At 37.8% G+C, this 22,678-nt stretch overlaps 1 protein-coding gene across 2 annotated transcripts in view; it reads left to right on the top strand.

Annotated features, from left to right (window-relative positions):
• Positions 1-12,017, top strand: part of PPP3CA (protein phosphatase 3 catalytic subunit alpha) — a 222,687-nt gene extending 210,670 nt beyond the window's left edge. Inside the window, exons 12-14 of one of the 2 annotated variants that reach the window (XM_081959078.1) lie at positions 2,123-2,220; positions 5,516-5,545; positions 10,227-12,017. In XM_081959078.1, the coding sequence (XP_081815204.1) occupies positions 2,123-2,220; positions 5,516-5,545; positions 10,227-10,423 (325 nt within the window). In that variant the 3' untranslated portion in view covers positions 10,424-12,017. The remainder of the gene's footprint in view (positions 1-2,122; positions 2,221-5,515; positions 5,546-10,226) is intronic. The other variant, XM_081959079.1, reaches the window with a different exon arrangement.
• The last annotated feature ends 10,661 nt before the right edge of the window (positions 12,018-22,678 follow it).

Genomic DNA, 22,678 nt, shown 5'->3' with positions numbered 1-22,678 from the left:
GATTTGGCAGCCCAGTTGGGTGGAGGAGATGGGAACGGGGCCACACAATGGGCGGGCTGGTGCGCGCAAGTGTGCGTGCGGACCAGCATGCATGCAAGCGAGTGTCCAACAGCCTGCCACATGCGTACTCCAGTCAGCCTCTCACATGGCCTAGTTCCGAATAGGCCATGGCCCGGTAGTGTGCTGCTGACCAGGAGTTGTGTACCCTTGATTTGAAGCATTCTTTAAACTGTTTACAGAGCCAGCATATTGCCCCCAACAATCTGGGTCCTCCTTTTACCGACCTCAGAAGGATGAAAGACTGAGTTAACCTTGAGCTATTCAGGGTTGAAATCCTGGCTGCATTCTAACCACTAGTCCACCATGGCTCCAAAACAAAACAAGACATTTCCATGCATTCCCTCAGGGTTTTACCCGATCAACTTCATTAAAAAAGGAAATTGCCTTCTGCTAGTTGTATGTTCACAATACGGATAGGTCATACAATCTCTGAATAGACCTACAGGTAGGCTTTGATTTTCAACCATCAATCTAGTGATCATTTGAAATTACAACGGCATTTCAAAACGAAAAAAGTGACTTATGACTGTTTTTCGCACTGGTTTTTTAAAATTATTTTTCACAATGTTTTTCACTATGATCATGTGATCAAAATTCATGTACTTGGCAACTGGCTCACATTTATGACAATTGCAGTGTCCTGGGGTCATGTGATCACCTTTTGAGACCTTCTGACAAGCAAAATCAATGGGGAAGCCAGATTCATTTAACAACCATATTCCTAACGTAACAACCACCATGATTCACTTAACAACTATAGCAAGACATGTAATAAAATGGGCCAAATATGAACAGCTGTCTCACTTAGCAACATAAATGTTGGGCTCAGTTGTGTTTGTAAGTTGGAAGACTAACTATAGTTTGCCATCTCAGAATTTTTATATATTGCAAGCTTTAGAACAATCCAGATAGCATTAGCAATAGCCCTTAGGCTTATATACCCACTCCATAATGCTTTAGAGCATTCTCTAAGTGGTTTACAGAGTCAGCATATTGCCCCCAACCATCTGGCTCCTCATTTTACCGATCTCGGAAGGATGGAAGGCTGAGTCAACCTTGAGCCTGGTGAGATTCGATCTGCCAAACTGCTGGCAGCTGGTGATCAACAGAAATAGCCTGCAGTACTGCACTCTAACCACTGTGCCAGATGATTGAACCGCAGAAGTTACTCAAAGACGTTTTGCTGCCTGAAGCCAAAAACAAAATCAAATATTCACCCACATAAGTGCGCAAACATGTTTTCGTTTAGAGGCCATTCTGATGCAGATCACTTCTTCCTCCAGGGATTTGGGAGGCCAAAAGCTGTACTGAATGAATTATTAAGACATTAGGCTATGAACTGGGAGATCATGAGTTTTAGTCCCACTTTAGGCATGAAGCCACCTGAGTGATCTTGGGCCAATCACTTTTTCTCCGCCCTAGCAGTGGTAAGTCACCTCTGAAAATCCTTGCCAAGAAGGGACTTGTCCAGGCAGTCGCTGAAAACCGGTCACAATTGAATGGAAGGAAAAAAAAGTGTGATATGAACATTCACCAGTATAATGGTGTGGTTAATAGTCAGGTGTTCTTACCTTCTTTCTTTTAAAAAAAGTGCTTTTACTATCTAAACTCTCCTCATTTCTAGATGAAATCGTCTACTCACCAAGATGGACTTGAGATTTATAATCACTTAGACCAGGGGTCTTCAACCTTGGCAATTTTAAGACTTGTGGACTTCAATTCCCAGTATTCCTCAGCCAGCAAGCTGGCTGAGGAATACTGAGAATTGAAGTCCACAAGTCTTAAAGTTGCCAAGGTTGGAGACCCCTGACTCAGACAGTATAGTTGTATACAATATGTCATAGCTCCTGGGCCTGTATTAGTGGGGATTTTGTTCTGCTTACTATACGTGGTCCTGCTTTTTAACTCAAAAGACTGGTGTCCAAAGCAGCTTGCTGCAATAAAAAAAGGTGTAAGTACAGAAGTGTTCTTCAAGTGTTAGAAGGGGCCCAGCTGTACAACCTGCTTCCTCTGATTGTGTCTGTTGCTAGCCACCGCTGACGTCTCATTCTGTTCCTATCAGGGAAGAGAGTGAGAGTGTCCTGACACTGAAAGGGTTGACCCCAACAGGAATGCTGCCCAGCGGGGTGCTTTCTGGAGGAAAACAAACTCTACAAAGTGGTAAGTGCTTTTGCACATGTATTCTATGATAGAACTAAATTTTTCATCCTCTTTCCATTATAACAATATGGTTATTTTCAAGAGAGAGAAAATTGAGGGAAAGACCACATAGCTGAAACGTAGTTCACAAAATTGGGTTTCACACACACACGTACACATGCACACACATACACACACATACACAAACAGGACAAGTCTAAATTTCAAACCAGTTTTATCCCTCTTGATATTGTTTAGAAGAAAAATAGATTATTTCTTAATTTACGGAAAGGAATCTCTTGTAGAAGGAGCACCACAATCTTGGGGGAAAGTATGTCTAATTCATATCTGTGCTAGCTTCCTAAAATCCATCTGCCTTATAGTATAGCTAAATGCCTGCGGAGCATTTAAGTATAGTATAGTTAAATGCCTGGGGAGCATTTCAAACCAAACCAGGCTCTTTCCCTAATCTACTATGTAATGGTTTAAGCAGCAAGAATGTAACTCTGCACCCATTTAAGAGACAGAGTACAAAGTGGGACTGAGTGCTCCATTTATAAATGCAGAGATATTCCCCTTGTACATGAATACATCTGGGTAGTATTGTTAATAACTTGCATAATTCTGAAAAACTTTCCTTCCCGTAAGCAAGCACACACATGGAGTCCCTGACCTGGTGGGATGCTGACAGGAGTTCTGTCCCTATTGGCTTGTCTGGCTGGCCTAGCTATCATTGTTAGCTTACCAGCAGACAGTGTTTGCAGTGCATATGTGATAAGCACTGTATTGTGAGAAAGTTAAAACGGGTATGTGAGCAAGGCCAACCACAGAACAGTATTCTGTTCTGTGGTTCCACTTAGTATTCCACTTAGGCTTGCTGCTGTTGATATGTTTCTTTCTTGCAGCAATGCTAAACAGAAAGTCAAGTCTATATGACTGGTGTAGTGAGCACATTATCTAGTTCCATTTAACTGCCTCCCAATAGGCTGGGGTTTCTTTTAGCCCCACGTTTAGCATAATGGCTGAGCCTATTGTGGTTTCATAAGCACAAGGAGCAGATTGGGGAGCAAAGATTCAGGAATACTGATATTTTGGGGGAAGAAAGCTCAATACAGCGATACAGATCTGAGTATTTTCCAGGAACATGTCATCCTTTTCTCCTTCCACAGCAAATGCTGCCTTCCCTCCTCCCAGCCCACAGTGTGCCTTTATTTTTATTTTTCTTCAAGAAAATCTGCACATTTGAATTGGAACCCAGGTTTCCTTCATAGGTACAAATCTAATGGCAAATCTAGCGATTAATAAATCACGAATTCATACATGGGGAAGTCAAAAACGAACTTGAGAAAGCATTCATTAATTGACTGTGATTTTGATCTAAATGCAGCAGGAAAGCCTTTTTCCCATGACTGTATCAAACCATATTTTGTATGAATTACTATGTTATAGAGCATAGCTAGTAGGCTAAACCTCTGGAAGTAAGGAGCCACCATCAAATTCATTAATGTATATAATTGTTATTTTGTTATTTGTTTTTAACATATATTTCATGCACCCATGAGTGTCCTACTGTAATTATGATGCAACTTTTAGTAACCATGAGACATGGACATTCGCCTTTCCAGTAACTCAATCTCAGCCTCTAACTTTCCCATTTCTTCTTGGAGTTTCTTCCCTGTACTTTTCCCCTTTTTGTCTCTTTTTCTCTTATCTAGAAGATTCAGGTATTCTGTGGTAAACTTTCTTTTTGGTGGCTTGTGTGTTACACATATTGTAATGTTCTGCTTTGTAAATGCTGCAGTATGACAGAATATTTTTGATACACTGATGCAATTTGTAGTGCCTGGAGGATATTTGACTTTCAGATCATTTGGTCTACCAAAAATACTGCAGTCCTAGTTAAAGAAGTAAAATTTCCTTCTGTCACATCATTCAAAAGTCTCATTAAAACTATGCACTGGCAAATACTGCAGTATTAAATCTAGTAGAACATTACTATACCCACCCATTAGTTAATATCTTGCACCATCCATCAAATATACTGAAATTCACATAATTTCTGTTAAGAGCAATTAACAGAAAATATGGGCAATATATTCTGTGAAATGTGCTCATTCTTAGTAGTCATTATTTTCAACATTTCCATGCAATTTAGATCTAGTTGCTCATCTTTGTTCTTTATTTTCCCTCTTTCATGTTGATTATGCATATTTATTTTTATTATTTGATTTTCCTGCCACAACAAAAGGCTGTAGATTCTATGGGGGAACATACCCTTGATGCAATATGGCATTTAATGAGATATCACAGATGTCTAATTTAAACATTTCATTTGCAAAAGTGCAATATTCTGATTTGGTCAGACTCAGGCATGTTAGACCCAACTGGTTGTCCAAGGAAATTCAAGCTAACAAAGAGTATTTTTAATTTCCGCTTGTATATTCTTAAGCCCAGTTTTAAAAAGGCAAATTTTAAATCTGTTTTACGCTACCAACAACTATGAAACAGCCTGTTTTCCAATATTTTAGTTCCATTCAAAAATGTGCATATAGATACATTTAGAATGTAGAATTCTAACATTTGTTAGAACTTCAACCATTTATGGATTACGTCAAAATATGATCAGTGCATTCAAATATAATAAGAAATACGTTAAACAAAATGTTGGACACTGGTGTAAGTATATAGAGAATGAACAGAAAATGGGGGGAAAGATGCTCACCAAAGTTTACAAATAGCATATTCCTTTTTTTAAAAAAACTGCTATTAAATCCAACCTTCCACAACCCTATGCCCTTTGAATGCATTGGAATTCAACTCCCAAATTACTGAGACTAATGGGAGATGAAATCCAAGGCATTTTCAAGGTTACCAAGAAGTGGAATTGAGAGGAAATGCTGTTTCAGCAATGGTGGTGATTTCTTCTGCCTGCTTAAAAGTTTTGTTTTCTCTATATGGCGCTCCTCTGTTTAACTTGACCCATCAAATACGGCAATTGTTCTTGTCCTAAATTGACTGAATCATTGGAACTTCCAATGTATATTCTATTTAGCCACTGTGGTCATTTTCAAATACCTGATCACATGTTTCTTCATCACCCCCTGCAAAAAAGGAAACAAGAAATCTATTGCCTGCAAGTTACAATACCTGTGTTTGTTTCTGTATGTGGCCTTTTGTGTTGTCTTCTGTGTCAAAATCCAGCACTTACAGTAACCTTTAAGTGTACTAGCTCCTTTGCTATTCACTGACTTGTTCTGAGAGTTAAATCCTCTGCTCATTTTTCTCATTCATTTTGCTACCCCTTTCTTCTCTTCAGCTACTGTTGAGGCTATTGAGGCTGATGAAGGTAAATTGGCCAGATCCCTTTCTGTTGTGTTTACAACAGATAAGGGCTCTGCTGGGTGTATTCATTTTTTGCTGTAGCTTGTATAGAGTGTGTGGGTGTTGAGCTAACAATTGTGGCTCAGTATTAACCTAAGTTTACTTGCTTTAAAGGGGAAAGTATTTCTTTTGTTGGTGGTGTTGTTTCTTAAAAGTTGCAAAAATGTTCTGATATGTGTCCATGAAGCTTCAAATGCTGAATCAGTGTCACAGAAGGATAAGAAAGCTTGCAATCCAATTAAAGTTATTTGGCAAACAAGCAGTTTCTTTGAGGGGACCAATCTGTTCCTCATGTTCTCTTTAGCTAGCTCCCAAAAGAGAGTATATAAGTAAAATTGAAAGGAATTTCCCCTGTATTGAAGTCCATAGAAAAGTTAATGGGTCTTCTCTGTAATTCAACACATTTTAAAATACCCTCTGGGGGAAGGGGAAAAAATCATTAAAACAATGAGAGGATGGTAAGACAGTATTTTTTTTCAAGCCTTGGGAACTTCCTGTAATTCCGCCCTTAACATCAGCATTATTTTACAGGATTTCTGGCACAAATGAATTACTGTCTCAGAGCAGTTTGAATGCAAAATGTTAAGCCGCCTCTCTTACCTTTCATTTTCAACACCTATGAAATTCTGTTAGTCATGCAGTTAAGAGGTCTCCAATTTTTTATGATGACATATGTTCTGTGCAATGAGAAAATTAACATTTCAAATTGTTTTGCAAGATGAGAAGACTCTCTAAAATTCCCCTTTAAAACAAAACAAAACAAACATATTCAGTTGTATTTTGTTCTTGCCCACATAAAAATGTGAGTTTTTCTTAAGGAAAAAAAAGTATTAGCTTTCTGGCAAGACGTAATAGTACCATTTTGGCTTCTCCTATCTATTTTTGCTTTTAAGAAAGTTTTTGTTACAGAGGTGGAAAAAGAATCACAGAAATAAGTAAGAGAAAATACAACTGCTTTCTAAATAGCAGTGAGTAAGCTGCTATTTACATTGGAATTCTCTATTCCTGTTGGCAAATTCTACTCTGCAGTGTGCATTCTTGTTGACAGTTTGGCTGTTTTTTTTTCCTGTGATTTGTGTGACTGTGTTGTGTTTCTAGCATTACTCTCAATGTAAACTGCTAATAATCATTGTCTGACCAGCAGCAGAACACATTCTTCAACACTGATGTATAAATATGTCTTCTTGACATAAAGATTAATTTAAAGTATGCTTCCCATTCTGGAAATATATCTTGTTCAGATTAAACTTCTATTTAGTATTAGCTTGCACTGTAATGGAAGTTTTACTTCATCGCTATTTTATAATGGTTTTCTCCTTTGGGAAATCAAATAGAGAATGTGATTATAAATATAGCTTCACCAGTGGCCTCTCCAGGCCACAGGACACCTCCAATAGCAACATACACTGCCACAGAAATAGATCACTTCTACCTCACTGCCATTCTTCATACACCTGGTTCATAACTGAATGGGTCATAACTGGCAGCTGTCTGGTGAACGTTTAAAGGAAATGTTCTGAAGAGTTATTGTTCACTCTTCCCTTAGCTCTGAAACATCTCTGAAATTTGGTGGGCAAAGGGTGAAATTATAAACTTGAGTGAAATGTGGGAAAAGAGAATGCCAGGAAAAACAGGATATTTTTTAGCCCTTTGACAGTTTCCACAAAAGACTATGTTCTCTAAAAGAAGCCAGTGTACAAACTTCAAATGTATTGGATTGATATCCAGTACTGGACTGAAATAATATTCCATATGTGAAAAATATGTTCCAGTTTATACTTCATACTGAAGTCTTCCCTGAGAGAACTAGAAGCAAATTCATACATATATGTGTGTGCTTGCAAATTCTTGTTCAAGTAAAGGTATAACAACTTACCCTGTTTTCCCAAAAATAAAACCTCCTTGGATAATAAGACTTTTGAGTGCATGCACTAAAATAAACCCTCCCCAGAAAATAAGCCCTCCCTAAAAATATTGCAACACAGCAGCAGCCATGAGGTGACCATGCTCGCCGCCTCCTGCACCTAAAAAATAATAAGACCTCCCTGAAAATAAGCCCAAATGCTTATTTCGGGGGGTCAGAAGAAAATAAGACCCTGTCTTATTTTTGGGGAAACACAGTAATTATTAATGTCTCTTGGACAAGATTTTGTAGAAGTAAACAATAAGTTCTTTTTCACTCTTGGTTCTTTAAATCCAATCCATCAGCAATTTGTTGGGATTTTCACAAACTGAATGCCATTTCAGATGGCATAATATGTTGTGGATTTCATCTGACAATGAATAAAAAAACAATAACCACATAATTTGGGAGAGAGGTGTCAATCTTCCAGATCTTTCTGCTGTTCTCATTTTCATGGCCATGGTGAGCAAAACATCAGCATGAGAGGAGCTCTGCAAAATTTTACCCAAGTTTAATAATACCAGGGACACCTAAATTGAAAATCATCTCAAAATTCAGAAAAGAAGTTTCGTTCCCTCGAATAGAAAATAGATCTGATTAGTCAACAGATCAACAAAAATTGGATCTCTTTACACTCTTTCTTTTATGCACATCCATCCAATAATTTTCCCCTGTGTTTTTGTTTGGACTAGCTTTTTTAAACTCTTCAGTTTTAAAAAAAACTGAACAGAAATAAACATAACCAAGCATTTTTGAAATCTAATATGAAACATTTTATTTTAATATTATTGAAATAAAAAGCAGCATGGAGAATAGCAGCAATTGAAAAGTTAAGCAGTATTAACAGATCGGCTCCCAAAATTCTCCCCATTTTCATTTTGAAAAGTTGTTTGCATGGAGCCCTTGAAGAGAACAGAAAGTAAGCAGTATCTAGTGAGAGCAATGTGGAACTCAATGCTAGTGCTAAATGGAAGATTCATTCCCTTTTTAAAATTCAGTTACCTTCTCTCCTGTTCTTACACTTTCAAAGCTAAGAATGACAAATATGCTAAAACAATTATATTCAGAGTCCATGGCACATAGAACAACCACCATACTTTATAATTGTCTTGGATTGACAAAGGTTTATTGTTTTTGAATAGCACACAATCAGTTCTGCTATGCTGAAAACATTGAAAGTCTTCCGTACAATATAGTAAAAAAATTTCCTTCAGTGATAAATCTTAGGGATACAACGCAGATTCCTTAACGGGGCAGTCAGTGTACCACAATAAAGAAATCCAGATGTTGCGTAGTATGCCACCAACTCAGCAACCCCTTTTTTTCATTTAAAAAAAAAAGAAATTCTGTTTGAACAACAGTTAAATGTGGCTTCCATAATAATATTGATGTGAATAAAAGGCTTTCTTCTAGATTAATCAGGATCTTTAATAAAAAAAACCCAATTTTAAAAAGCCTTAAGATTTTTTAAAATCTTGGCTCTAACACAGCAGTTAATAGATGTGAATAATTCCTGCAAGAAGATCAAAAGAATCGATGCTATTTGTAGTTTGGACCAGAGGTGGGTTCCTACCGGTTCGGACCAGTTCACTCAAACCGGTAGTGATATGCTGGCCTGGGTCTCAGAACCGGCAGCAACTGAGGCTGGCCACGCCCTGGAACAGGTTCCCTGGTAGCCGTTGCCACCATCTTTTTGGGGAGTTCTGCGCATGCACAGAAAAATTTCCATTGAACTGCGCATGCCTGTGCATCCAGCATGCAAAGGGCGCGCATGAGCAAACCGGCAGTAACGCTAGAACCCACCTCTCGCTTGGACCCTTTATCTTAATACCGATTGAAAATATAACTATTTGTTATATTTTCCCTCTGGATTTTCCATAGAGAGCAGCATAGCAAGCTTGTTCATTTAGGAGCGTGACTATAAAATGATTGGAAGACTTATCTTTTGAGATCTTAATATTTGTTTTAAAGCCTTTGAAAGTTGCTAAGAATAGCAAAATTGCTAAATTCCATCCTTTTATTTTAAAGAAATAAAAATAATCTATGAAATCAGCATCAATTCTTTCACAAATGAAACCATGAGGACCTTTCAAGAATCTATTAAAGGCAATCCAGTTAAAAAAAAAACCCTATCACTTTATTCAAAATATTCTTAAAATCCTCGTTTCAAATTGGTGTCTCCATTCATACTCACAGTTTATTGTTGATATCAGACTGAGTTAATCTCAGTGTTAGGACCAAACAGATTTCTTGCTATAATTCCAGCTACCATTATGGAAAGAAATGAAATTTCCTACAGAAAATAATTGTGTTCATCAATTCCTGCCACCCCCCACCCCACCCCCCCAAAGAAAACTCTAGTGAGAATTGGCTTCCAGATCTTAAGAAAATCAATTATAGGGTTTTTTTTTCTTGCTCGCTCGCTCTTTCTGAACTCTACTTGTTCTGAAAATTGTTCATTTAGCCTAAACTGCAGAACAAAATGCCAGAACTGGATTTTGTTGGGAGCATATTAATCATTCAAGAGACATTGGCTGTTCACCTTTTAGCTGTTTCCAACTACATCCAGAAGCTTTAAATTGCGTTGTCATTATTATTATTATTTTTCTTCACTTTGAAGGAATTTCTCACTCATTGATCAGTAAGCTGATAGAAAAGCCCAGCCCTTCGTCCCAACTGACTTTCTTTCCCATTTTGTTTTGTTGTTGCTCTTTTCTTCCCCGCTTCCCTTTTTTCTCTTCAGCTATCAAAGGATTCTCGCCACAGCATAAGATCACAAGCTTTGAAGAAGCCAAAGGCTTGGACCGGATCAATGAGAGGATGCCCCCACGCAGGGATGCCATGCCTTCTGATGCCAACCTGAATTCCATCAACAAGGGGATCTCTTCAGAGACGAACGGCACCGACAGCAATGGCAGTAACAGCAGCAATATCCAGTGACCCATTTTGACTCGCAGGGATATTTTTTTTGTTTTTGAGCAGGGCACCGTGGAACTGCTGCTCAACAGCAGTTGGATTTTCTTGCCTCTGACAGTAGCTTACCTGCTCTGGGGCCAGATGTTGGATTCAGTTTACAATATCATCTAAGAAGAGATAGTAAACTTTATTTTGGTGGGGTGGGGGTGGAGGTGGAACACCTCCTTGGACATGCCTTTAAAATGCTTGTAGAGAAATAAATGAAAGCTATTGTTGGTCTATATTGCAAAGTTAGGGGAATGAACATGTTTCCCTATTGCATTGGAAACCTCTAGATATGTTAACTGAAAGGCCTTTTATTATTATGTTACTGGACATGACAACTTTGTCTGATTTCTTACTAACTATTGTACGTTTACAGTTGCAGCACTATACATGGACAACATCCAAACCATTTTTAACAGAGTGATGTACAAACTAAATAAGGAGACTATTTATTGATAATGTTTTGCTACTCTTGTCAGACGACGGCTATCTAAAATGAAACAAAAAAAAATTAGGCAATCTTTAAAAAGATATATAAAAGAAAAAGAGAATGTTGCAAATTTGTTAAAAATGCCAAAAAAAAAAGACAATTTAATTTTGTACACATTATGCTTACCTCAGGTTTCTTTAGTGTGCTTGAATACCCTTCTTTAATTATAACATTTACCTTAATTAATTTGGCAGTGAGAAATCTTTTTCATTTATGTTTTTAAGGAAAAAAAACTGGAATAACGATATCCTTTTTTTTCTTTTACTAGTTTCAGCTTATATTTAGGATTATTTTCTTCTTCTTTTCTTTTTTTTTCTTTCCTTTTTTTGGTAAATCAAGTCTTGGTTGTGGCTTGCTGAATTTAAATATTTATGAGTGGTGCATTTTTAAGTATAGTGAACAAGACACCATATTAAGTGCAGTGAAAGCATCTATATTCTGTAAAAAATCTGCCTATGCATGTTTTTTAAGAGAAAAAATTGGCTGTATAGGCCTGTATGGGACTGTAATGCGCTTAGTGGTCTGACTTATACTGGAAATGTATGTATACTGGCGTACTTTATATTCTCTAAAAAGAAAATGCTAATGCCTTTGAAATTTTGTAATCAAAAAAGCTTTGAAAAAATCTAAGGGGGAGAGTATTCTTAAAAGTTTTTAATATAAGCTTGTCAGTGCACATATAGATGGTTAGCATGTTTAGCAAACCTTGTGAAATTTAAACTAAGTTTGTAGTTACATGTGAAACTAAATGCATGAGAACTGTTAACGTCATGATGAGTTAGTCATTTTGTTACGTTCTGTCATGTGCCACAAAATGTGTGATTTTTTTTTCACTTTTTTTCCCTTTATATATCAGTTACGGGTTACAACTGGTTCAGTCTTAAAGGAGGAGGAAAAACCAACAAAACAGTCCACTGATATTTTTTATCAATTGTATAAGTGCCCAAGTAATTCACTACAGCCTACAGCCTTGCCTTTGTAATTTGACTTATGAAATGTTGGCAATCAAAGCATGCACTTGTAACAATGAAAAAAAAAAGCATTTTATATTACTACTCAATAAAAATGTGCATGAACCTAGAAGATCTCTTGTTAAATCTCCAGTATGTCATAGTACATGTTTAACACTCTGCTCGGGTTTCTTTGTGAGTGGAGCAAACCTCTTTATTGCTTGGTTGGTGTGTTACCTGTCCTGGTCCACAAGCTCTCTGGCTTGCCCAAAGGAGTGTCTTTGTTGTCTTTTAAGCTGACTGACAAGTCTACATATAGGAGGTCCAACACACCAAGAGTGACCTGGTTGAAGAAGCAATAGCAATAGACTTATATACTGTTTCATAGTGCTTCATGGCCCTCATTAAGCGGTTTACAGAGTTAGCATATTTGCCCCAACAATCTGGGTTGTCATTTTACCGATCTCGAATGAATGGAAGGCTGAGTCAACCTTGAGCTGGTGAGATTTGAACTGCCAAACTGCTGGCAGCCGGTGATCAGCAGAAATAGCCTGCAGTACTGCACCACTGTGGCTCAGGGGAAGGATAGTCTGTTGTCAATTGACAATAGGAAATTGCATATCTGGTTTCACAGAGACGCCTTTTAAAATTTCAGGGAACAGAATGTGGGATCTTCTATTTTCCACGTTTGCTGTTTGTTTGTTTATTGAATTTATAATCTGCCTAATAAGTGACATCATTGTTAATGTTTATAAATAAAGTAGTATAATGAAATAAATAAATAACATAGGAAACCTAAAACAAATCCACCATACCTGTGAACAATTCTTTTCAGACTTATCAGTATGCCTATCACTAATTCACAAATGTGAAGTGCATCTTTGTAACAGGAAAAATATGTTTTGTAGTTTAGAATTAGTTTAGAAGTTCCCTCATTCTCTCTTACAATAGACTGGCCTTTCCAAGTTTTCTTCTTTCCAAGTTCTAATGGCAGGCAGTGAACTATCTTGTCCATTCTAAGAAGTGAAATCCAAATATTTGGTTCCCATAATGCATGAATACCCTCATTTGGTGAACCTATTATTATTATTTTCTTCATCTTTATCCCATTCCTGACACATCCTATTTTGTTGTATTTGTGACAGATATAATCTTCATTTCCTCCAGAGTCTCAGTGTGGTTTTCATGGGAGGTCAATTGGGCTGTAAAAAAAAAAAAGAATGACCCAAAATTAATTATTAAGTCCAAGGTTTAAGGCAGACTTGAACATAGGTTTACAGTCTAGTCAAGTCCCATAACCTAATGCCACACTGGCAACCATTTACACAATGAATTTGGTCAGTAACTACAGGGATCTCCTTTGTTGGATTGTCTCAATAGATTAATTCGTTACAGCATGCTACATATTTGCTATAATAGCATTTAAACATATATTTCATTTTCTTACATTTTAGGCAATAAGATTGTAAAACCTTTTGTTTTCTATTTAAATGGAACTGCAACCAAGTTTATAGGTACTATACTATATAATATTTTCATGCACAAAGATTCCAGCTTCAATCTTGATGTACTTACGTACAACTTTAAATTTCATACCAGAGACCATTTGCAACCAATAATTTCATACTTTTCCTTATTACTGTATGGAAGTAGACAAAGCATAATCCTTTTTGCCTTTGTAATTTTTTACATCTAGCATTTTTTACATCTAACCCTAACTCTAACCCCACTAAAACTAGCACAAGTCCTGCTATTCCTGAACGGAATGAAACCTCTGATGATTTCATGAAATGGGCTGACCAATCTCCCTCAAATCATTATTTTAATATAAACAAAAATAATGAGATAGGTTCTCCTGGAGTACATATAATAAGCCACAATTTTCCAAGTTGACACATTACACGAGATAGTCCTCAATTTACAACTGCAATTGGCACTGGATTTCCAGTCATAAATTGTTACAATTTTAAGTCAATGCACCCACATGACCGGACTCAATGTTATGACATATTTTTCACCAGTCATTAAGTGAATTAGCATGGTCGTTGAGCAAACGTCACAGTCATAAGTATGCAAATTCTTTCAAATTGGTGTTTTTTGCCAGCAAATTGGCAAAAAAACTGTTGAAAATCAGGAAAAATTTGCAAGTTACAATCATGCATGATGCATTTTTAACAGATTAACAGAGTTGGAAGGGGCTAACTTCCATGAAACGCTGCAACTGGTTGTAAAGGCAAGCTATTTACCAAATACCTGGAAATGTAATCATTAAATAGAGGGGGACATTTTACAACAGCAGGAAGTGCTATAGGGCCCATCATAATTTCAAACAGTTGATAAACAACCAGCCATGTCAAGCACTAACTATGCACTGTGCTGAAACTGCTGAATTGGATTACAGAAAAGAAGTTTGAATACATCCTTTCTTGAGAGTAGATAACTGTATTTTAATCCCTTCAAACTTCTCAAATTTAGGACAAATTAATTCAGAGTTAATCAGAATCAAATTTACGGCATTCCTTAGTTCCTGTTTTGACTAAATGGCTACATGCCTTCGTGTAAACCAAACTGGCTCTCTAATTCTTTTTGGAGGAGTCTGTTCCAAGCTGCACACCACTGCACACACAGCCTCCTCTAGCATCCTAGACAAATAGCTGTGTAATGTTTGCTTGAAAACCTTCAGTAACCTCACAGGCTGAATAATTCACATCTTTTAGCTTAGTTGGTTAAAAGTTCCCATAGCCAGGAAATCTCTTCTAATCTTGAGTTACAGATCTCTTTGTGTAAAAGATTTACCTATTGATTCTTGTCCTTTCCTTAGATATTACAGAGAACAATCCACATCCACTTACCTATAATGGCCCTTCAGGTATAGAAAAGTGCCATGTCTCCATTTAGGCTTTTCTTCTTTAGGCTAAGTATACCAGTTCTTTTAATCATTCTGTAATCATTCTGTATTAAGATTTAGCCTGCAAGCCCATTATCATCTTCCTTACACTTATTCTCTGCATTCTCCAATTCTTCTGTCTCTTTTGTGTTGTTATGACTAAAACTGGACAGAATTCCACGTGTGCTCTAACTCATGCAGCATAAAGCAGAACAATCACTTCCCATGATCTTGACACTATACCTACCTCTGTTAATACAATCCAAGATTGCACTGGTTCTTTTTGCAACTGCAGCACACTGGTGGCCCATGCTTAATTTGAGCAAACCAGAATGACAAGATCCTTCTCCTTAGTGCCACTCTTGCATCTTGATCTATTTTCCCAAGTCTATTAAGATCCTTTCGATTCCTGAGCATGTCTTCTGAGGTATTACCAATCTTCATCCTTGGTAAAGATGAAATAAGTAAGGGGCTTATTCTTAAAAATAATAAGGGATGCGGTGACTCAGTGGCTAAGACGCTGAGCTTGTCAATCAGAAATGTTGGCTGTTCGGTGGTTCGAATCCCTAGCGCTGCGTAACAGAGTGAGCTTCCATTACTTGTCCCAGCTTCTGCCAACCTAGCAGTTCAAAAGCATGTAAAAATGCAAGTAGAAAAACAAGAACCACCTTTGTTGGGAAGATAACAGTGTTCCGTGCGCCTTCTGTGTTTAGTCATGCTGGCCACAGGACCATGGAGACTTCTTTAGACAGCGCTGGCTCTTCGGCTTTGAAACGGAGATGAGCACTGCCCCCTAGAGTTGGGAACGACTAGCACATATGTGCAAGGGGAAACTTTACCTCTACCAAATTAATTTCTGTTTCATTTTTTCCAGTTCTCAATAATAACTTATCACTGAAAAATATCATGACTGAATATGAGATGCTAAGGTCACACATGTTACAGTCACACTTCCTCCTCCTGTATTTTGGGGAATAATGAAATTATGCAGACAGATTCCTGCACAGGAGCATCTGTCACCATAAGGTACTGAGTGTGCCATTGCTTGATATTTCACACTTTGAATTCTGCAGAAGAGGCACCATAGAGATCTGTAGCATACAGAAAGATGACAACTGGAGGCACCCTTCCCTGATCACAGAAAACCACAATCTGTAAACTGCTTGAGAAAATTCAGGGCACACCATCACAAATGCACTATACCATACACTCGGCTATTTAATTTCCATATATGTTTTAGGATATTCAGTGTGGTTTTATATTTTTTAAATATCATATTTAAAAGATTTTATATTTCAAGATTCTACACTGCGTTGTTCTGCGTCAATTAGTGGTAAGTGAGGGCTTTTTAAAGCCGTGGGGAGAAATGTTGGGAGCTAAAAGATAGTTTTAGCTATCTACACACTATGTTGGCAAAATGTTCTTGGTTAAACAAAGCTAGTTTGTGGCTCTGAAATTGTATAAGCCCAATCACTGCAATTAATTTGCTTTGATGTGTGGAGCAAACCCAATAAATTTCAGTTTAACTAACTGCAGTTTGGCATAACATGTGAATATGGCCTTCTAGGACAATTTATGAGCTTTATATTTTGTTCTTGCTCAATGAGTTCATGTCCCCTTTCCTCTTCCCCAATATTTTCTCCTCTAAAACTAGCATGATACTTCAGGTGCTGACTCAGATAAAGGAACCTGGTCCATATTTTCTACTTATCCAAAGCCAACTAAAGCACACTGCATGAACCACTTTGCGTTTAACAGCTGAATCCCTTTTGAGCCTGTCTCCCAAAGTCTAGCCTGACCACCCAACTGTTATGGGAATGAAGGTACTTCCAATAAAGAGCTCACAGAATGGGTAACATTATTTGCTGATTTATTTATATCCATGTTATCGCAGTCTAGAAAGAATCCTACCATGTTGACTTAGAGGAAAGATTGAGATGTTGAAACCAGAAATAATTATCATGATTGACTTGAAAAAGTTATTTGAATTTGTTGATCAGCCGCTAATACAGGCAGCTTGCCAAGTTCTAGAATTTGGCTCATTTAGCCACCAAATACAATACAATAGCTGAGTTGGAAGGGACCTTGGAGGTCTTCAAGTCCAACCTCCTGCCTAGGCAGGAAACTCTATACCGTTTCAGACAAATGGCTATCCAACATCTTCTTAAAGACTTCCAGGGTTGGGTGATGTCACTAAAGATATATCAAGATTTGGATTGTCCTTATTGAAATCCATCTTAGAGGGCTTTATGGATACTTCTTGGATCAAGTTCACAATGACTGAGTTCCTATACACTGAGTTAAAGAGCTTAGTTAATGGGAATCTGATCTTGTCTCATACTGTTTTCCACCACTTAATAAATGTAGAGTGTCTGAGTTGAGTAAACCCGAAGTGTCATGAAATCAGGGTAAAATGGCAGCAAACGGACTCAATAATGAAGCTTTTGGGCTCAATATATTGTGTGAATGCGGCCTTCCTCTCCTCCCCCATCTCTCATTTTGGTGGAACTATTAGCAGAATAGAGAAGTGTGTTGGGGCCATGGTCACAGAGGGGTATTTTGTGCAGAAAGCTGATTTGTTTGAAAAAGCAGAGCCAGACCAACTGCACAAATATCTCAAGCTGTTATTCCTGGTTTTAAATATATAATCACAACAAAGCAAACATTTGCTCTAGCTTCAAATTCAGCAGTGCAAATATAAACTATTTTTAACTATTATCTCCATCGAAGGTGGGGACTACTAGCTTATCTAAACCAGTCCAGAGAATCTTCTAGGTTTCATAGAAGTTGAAGAAAATCATTTTAATTTAAATTTGATTTTTCTCTCCTCCCCCCCCCAAAAAAAATAATATCTTACAATTTTCCAGAATGAACTACTTTAAAACAACTTTAATGAAATTGTCAGTTATTGTCAGATAAATATATGATATATTTCTTGTGCTGCAGATCCAACGTTTCAGAAAGGTAAAAAATAACATAATTTGCCTCGGTGGGTCTATTTTAACTCTTTTGGACAATAGTCAGCCTGAAGATGTTTCGAAAAACAAACCTGGACTGTTTTAGAGTGGTTGGATTCTTCATGAATTTTACGAGTGTTCTTAATTTTGCCTGAGATGTGCTGATTCCTTCTACATAAAAGTCACTCTTTTATAGACGATCCATGAACAAATGTAGAATTCTGTTCTGCCTGTAAAACAGGGTGTCCTTATTCACAAATTACCTACTATTAATTTAGGTTTTAGAACAGGGATGTCAAACACAAGGCTGGCCTTGAAAATGTGGTCAGATTCAGCCCGCGGGGCCAGCCTGGAAAATGTAAGGGACCAGCCCGCATTGCTTCGGCCCAGTCTACCCAATGCGAAGAGGAAACATGCCAGCAGTTTGGGGAATGGCGGCAAGCTGGCCACGCCCATCCCATTGGCCACACCTGCCCGACCCCCCAAGTCAACCGCAGCCCTCAGGCGGCGCTCAATGAAATTGAGTTTGAAACCCCTGTTTTAGAAGGAAGTAGAAATGTAAAACTTAAACAATAGAAAATACACAAAATAGCAGCTTAAAACTGGAGAAAATAACCTTCATATGTTTAGAAAAATGTCACTGAAATTTGCACACAAAAGCTCTGTGGGTTTGTTTGTTTTTTAGTCATGCAATCTCTCACTTCTCATTTTACAAACTATGGCAAATTTAAGATGTGTAAAATTATCTTAAAGCATCTATTTTGTTCTTCCTTTCTCTCAAACTTTCCAAATGCTACCTTAATGTAAAACATCCATTGGAGACTAAAAATAAAAATAAAATAAAAGCTTATTCCTGACTGAAAAAAAAAAGTTAAATTGATCGTTAATTTAAGGCTTTTTAGAATTTTTTTGTCACAGCCAGGCCACACATATATTTTTTTTCTCCCAACATTCCTTATAGACTCTGTTTTAGCTTTAATGGGTTAGAAGAAAAATGTCAGACTCACAGAGCAAAATATTTCATGGGCAACCATGAAAAATAGCTTGATAGCTTGATACATACACAGATATCGAAGTTCAGTGATCTGTGAATAGCGATGCTACCTCGGATTTTTCTTTTCTTCATTTAATTGAGACTATGCTTTCCATTCACAGTTATCTTTAAGCAAAGTCAGTTGCCATAGTGACACCAGAGCTTTCTAAAAGTATCAGTTCCTGTCCAAAATTGCATTTTGAAATTAACTATTTGGTTGAACCATAAAGAGATGTGAACCTTTAGATATTGAACTGTGCTCACCACAGACGTTAAAAAGGTCAAAATAATACCTACCATTTACCTAGTGCTTTAGCACGTGATATTCTCACATTTTTTCAAACTTTGATGCAAATTCTGCAAGACAATGCATTTGTCCTTTTGATTTTGAATGCATTTGATCATCTGTATATCATCTGAATTAGTTCCAGCAAAAAGGGCACAAAAATCATGTATCCTAACTAAAATTTGGCATAAATGTACTCCTTCAAAGGGCAATTGTCACATTGCATTCTAAAATGATAGATTTTCAATGGGTTTAGTGGTGTTGCAGATGGGGAGAGACCCTTAATATTACGTGGTTTCTGTGAAATTTACCATACTGCATCTCTTCATAGCAATTCTGAACTTCAATTCCATTTGCTTTGTTAAAAAAAAAACAAGCATGAAAAAAAACCCAGCTTTACCAAATCATATCAAATCAAATCAGCTGCCAAAAAAGCCAACACAGTTCTAGGCAGCATAAACAGAAGATTAGAATGAAGATCACATGAAGTGTTAATACCACTTTATAATGCCTTGGTAATACCACACTTGGAATACTCATTGAGTTTTGGTCGCCACAATGTAAAAAAAAAATGTGAGACTTTATAAGGAGTGCAGAGAAGAGCAACAAAGATGATTAAAGGACAGGAGGCTAAAATATATGAAGAACAGTTGCAGGAATGTCTACTTTAATGAAAAGAAGTACTTCTTTTCATTAAACTAAGGGAGACATGGTAGCAGTGTTCCAATATCCCGGGGTTGCCACAAAAGAGGGAGTCAAACTATTCTCCAAAGCATCTGAGGGTAGAACAAGAAGCAATGGGTGGAAAGTAATCAAGGAGAGAAGCAACTTAGAACTGAGGAGAAATTTCCTGACAGTTAGAACAATTAATCAGTGGAACAGCTTGCCTCCAGAAGTTGTGAATGCCCCAACACTGGAAGTCTTTAAGAAGATGTTGGATAACCATTTGTCTGAAGTGGTGTAGGGTTTCCTGTCTAAGCAGAGGTTGGACTAGAAGACCTCCAAGGTCTCTTCCAACTCTGTTATTCTATTCTATATCACATATATGAACATCACATTGATAAGTATGGGAAGACATATAAAATAAATAAATAAATGGAAAATGGGGTGGGGGGTTAGTTCCCAGTGACTCCATTAGAAACTCTACTCCCATTATACATATGAAAGCTTGGTTTATAGGGACAAAAACTTTATCCACAGAATCGTTATGGAGAGCTTCAGCTACCCTCATAGAGACTGGATAGATTATGTTATTTCCCCTTCCTTTTTTCCCCTTCCTTTTCTCCACATTAGGTATCCCAGTGCTGGGATGGGGTGCCAGGCGGCGGGGAGTTAGCTCTTATAAAAATGAGGTCCTGCAAAATAATTTAGGGGAAAGGTGGCCACGGGACAAGAGCTCTTCAGAAAATGACAAGAATAAAAACAAGCGCAAAACATCCTGCCTCCCCCTAAAATGTGTGTGAAGTTTAAATAAGAAACACATATACATACACATTGTGTATGTTTAAACAATTGCTAATTGTTTAAAAAGAGTGGGAATTAATGTTCCATCTTCTCAGTTGAGAGAAGTTAGAAATGAAGTCTCTTGAGGATGTGAGTTGGAATTGCTGCTTTCCAATTTGTTCATAAATGAACTTGACTGGTGGGTAACTAGTAAGCCAGCCTAGTTCGTAGATGCATTAAACTGTAGAAAGTCAGCACCCACCCACCCCTCCTAGAAGAATGAAATATTTTGAGGAATATTTTTAAAAAGGCAGAATATTATATTTTCCCTAAAGGAAAAATGAAGAAACATGCTCTTGGAGGCAGAAAGCTGTCCCCACTTTTCTGAATACCCCACAGCAGATGTCAGCACTAAAGAGATAAAGAGCTTATTGAAAGAAGCCAAGTATCTAGGTACTTCTATTCATGGACAAAGCAAATACTGCAAGCAGAAATCCATTCAAGAAAGGATATTTTGAAACTCCCTGCAGCAAAGTCTGAACAAAGGCAGAATGGCAAGTCTGAACAAAGGCAAATTAGAAATGATTAGAAGCAACTCCCTCACTCAGGATCCAAAACAGCCATTAAACCACAATAGGAATTGCCCAACATCCTTTCAGAGCACGTCTCTTCATTGCATGACCTTCCCCCCCACACACACACACACCCCAAAGCAGTCCAAACTTCACCTGGGAGCTCAGATAAACAATAAGCCAGAGGCTAACCAAATTAGCTCAGACAAATTTAGGATTTGCATTTCTTCTTTTGCCCATAGGGCCCCTACGTAACCTCTATTTGAGCCCATAGGAATCTGACAACAGCCAATAGAATATTAAAGGACATGTTTTTGCACAGGAACAGGAATTTCAAATACAAAGCCCAAAAGAAGATATAAAAGCCACCCACTCTCAACTTCATTTCTTCACCTGCCCAGAACCACAAACCCATGTAGTTCTGCTTTATCAATAAACCATCTTTCCAATCAGACTCCATGTTTCCAGTGTCTTTCTCCTGGCTTGGAAATGAACCAGATGGAAATTTCTTCAAACAAAACCATATATGCTCAAAGTGACTGAGAAGAATTCCAGGATTTATTTAAGGTGGGCGAATGGCCAAGTAAATGAGGAATGCAATTCAAGTAAGCATAAAGTGATGCACATTGAGGGGTATGGGAAGTGGGTGGAGGAAAGACCCTAATTCACATACCTGTATTTTTCAGTGTATAAGACGCACCTTTTTCCCTCAAAAAAGAGGCTGAAAATCTGGGTGCGTCTTATACACTGAATACAGCATTTTAGGCCTCCTGAAACCCCGTCCCCTTCACCAAAATGGCTGTGCATAGCTTTTCGAAAGCTTTCAGAGTGCTCCTAGGGGCTGGAGAGGGCAGAAATGAGCAAAACATGGGTTGTTTTTTGCTCAATTTTGCCCCCACAGCTCCCAGGAGCACTCTATAAGCACTCTATAAGCCTCCTAAAGGCTATCCATGCCCAGAACCGGCCAGAACTGGGCCTGTTTTCGCAAAAAAACCGGCCGTTTTTGGGAGGTTTGCAGAGTGCAAAAACTATTTTTTATTTGCTTCTTCAAAACCTTGGTGCGTCTTATACTCTGGTGCATCTTATACTCTGGTGCATCTTATACTCTGAAAAATACGTAGATATGCAGGGACCTGAACTGTCTGTAATTAACCTGCAGTGAGAAATTTTATTAGTAGTGGTGATCCAACAACGTCGTAGACCTACTGTGAAAAAAATAAATTCCACCTGCAGAATCATTAGGGAAGGATCTGAAAATCAGAACAACAGCAACGCATGTCTCTAAACGAAACTATGGTGCATCAACATCTAAAATTTTGTCTAAACCTCTGGTCACCACACTTGAAAAAGGATCCAAGAGAGCTGGAAAAAGGTGCAGAAAATGACAACCCAAATGAACAAAGAAATGCACTCCACCCTTGAAGAAAAGGCTAGAATTTTGAGAAGCCTAGTAGGAGAAAAAGAAAACCAACCAGAGGTGTGATAGGGATGTCTAAAATGATGGACAGAAAAACTTAAAAGGGAAAGATTTCACTGATTTATGGGGTTCTCTTCAGTGGTGGGATACGAACAGTACGCCCCAGTCCGGGTGTACTGGTGCCTGCTGGGAGCACCAG

The sequence above is a fragment of the Natrix helvetica genome (genome assembly GCF_964273705.1).
Source record: "Natrix helvetica genome assembly, chromosome: 7".
Classification (NCBI taxonomy): Eukaryota; Metazoa; Chordata; class Lepidosauria; order Squamata; family Natricidae; genus Natrix; species Natrix helvetica.
The sequence above is the reverse complement of the archived record's forward strand: the minus strand, read 5'-3'. Positions and strand labels throughout refer to the sequence as shown.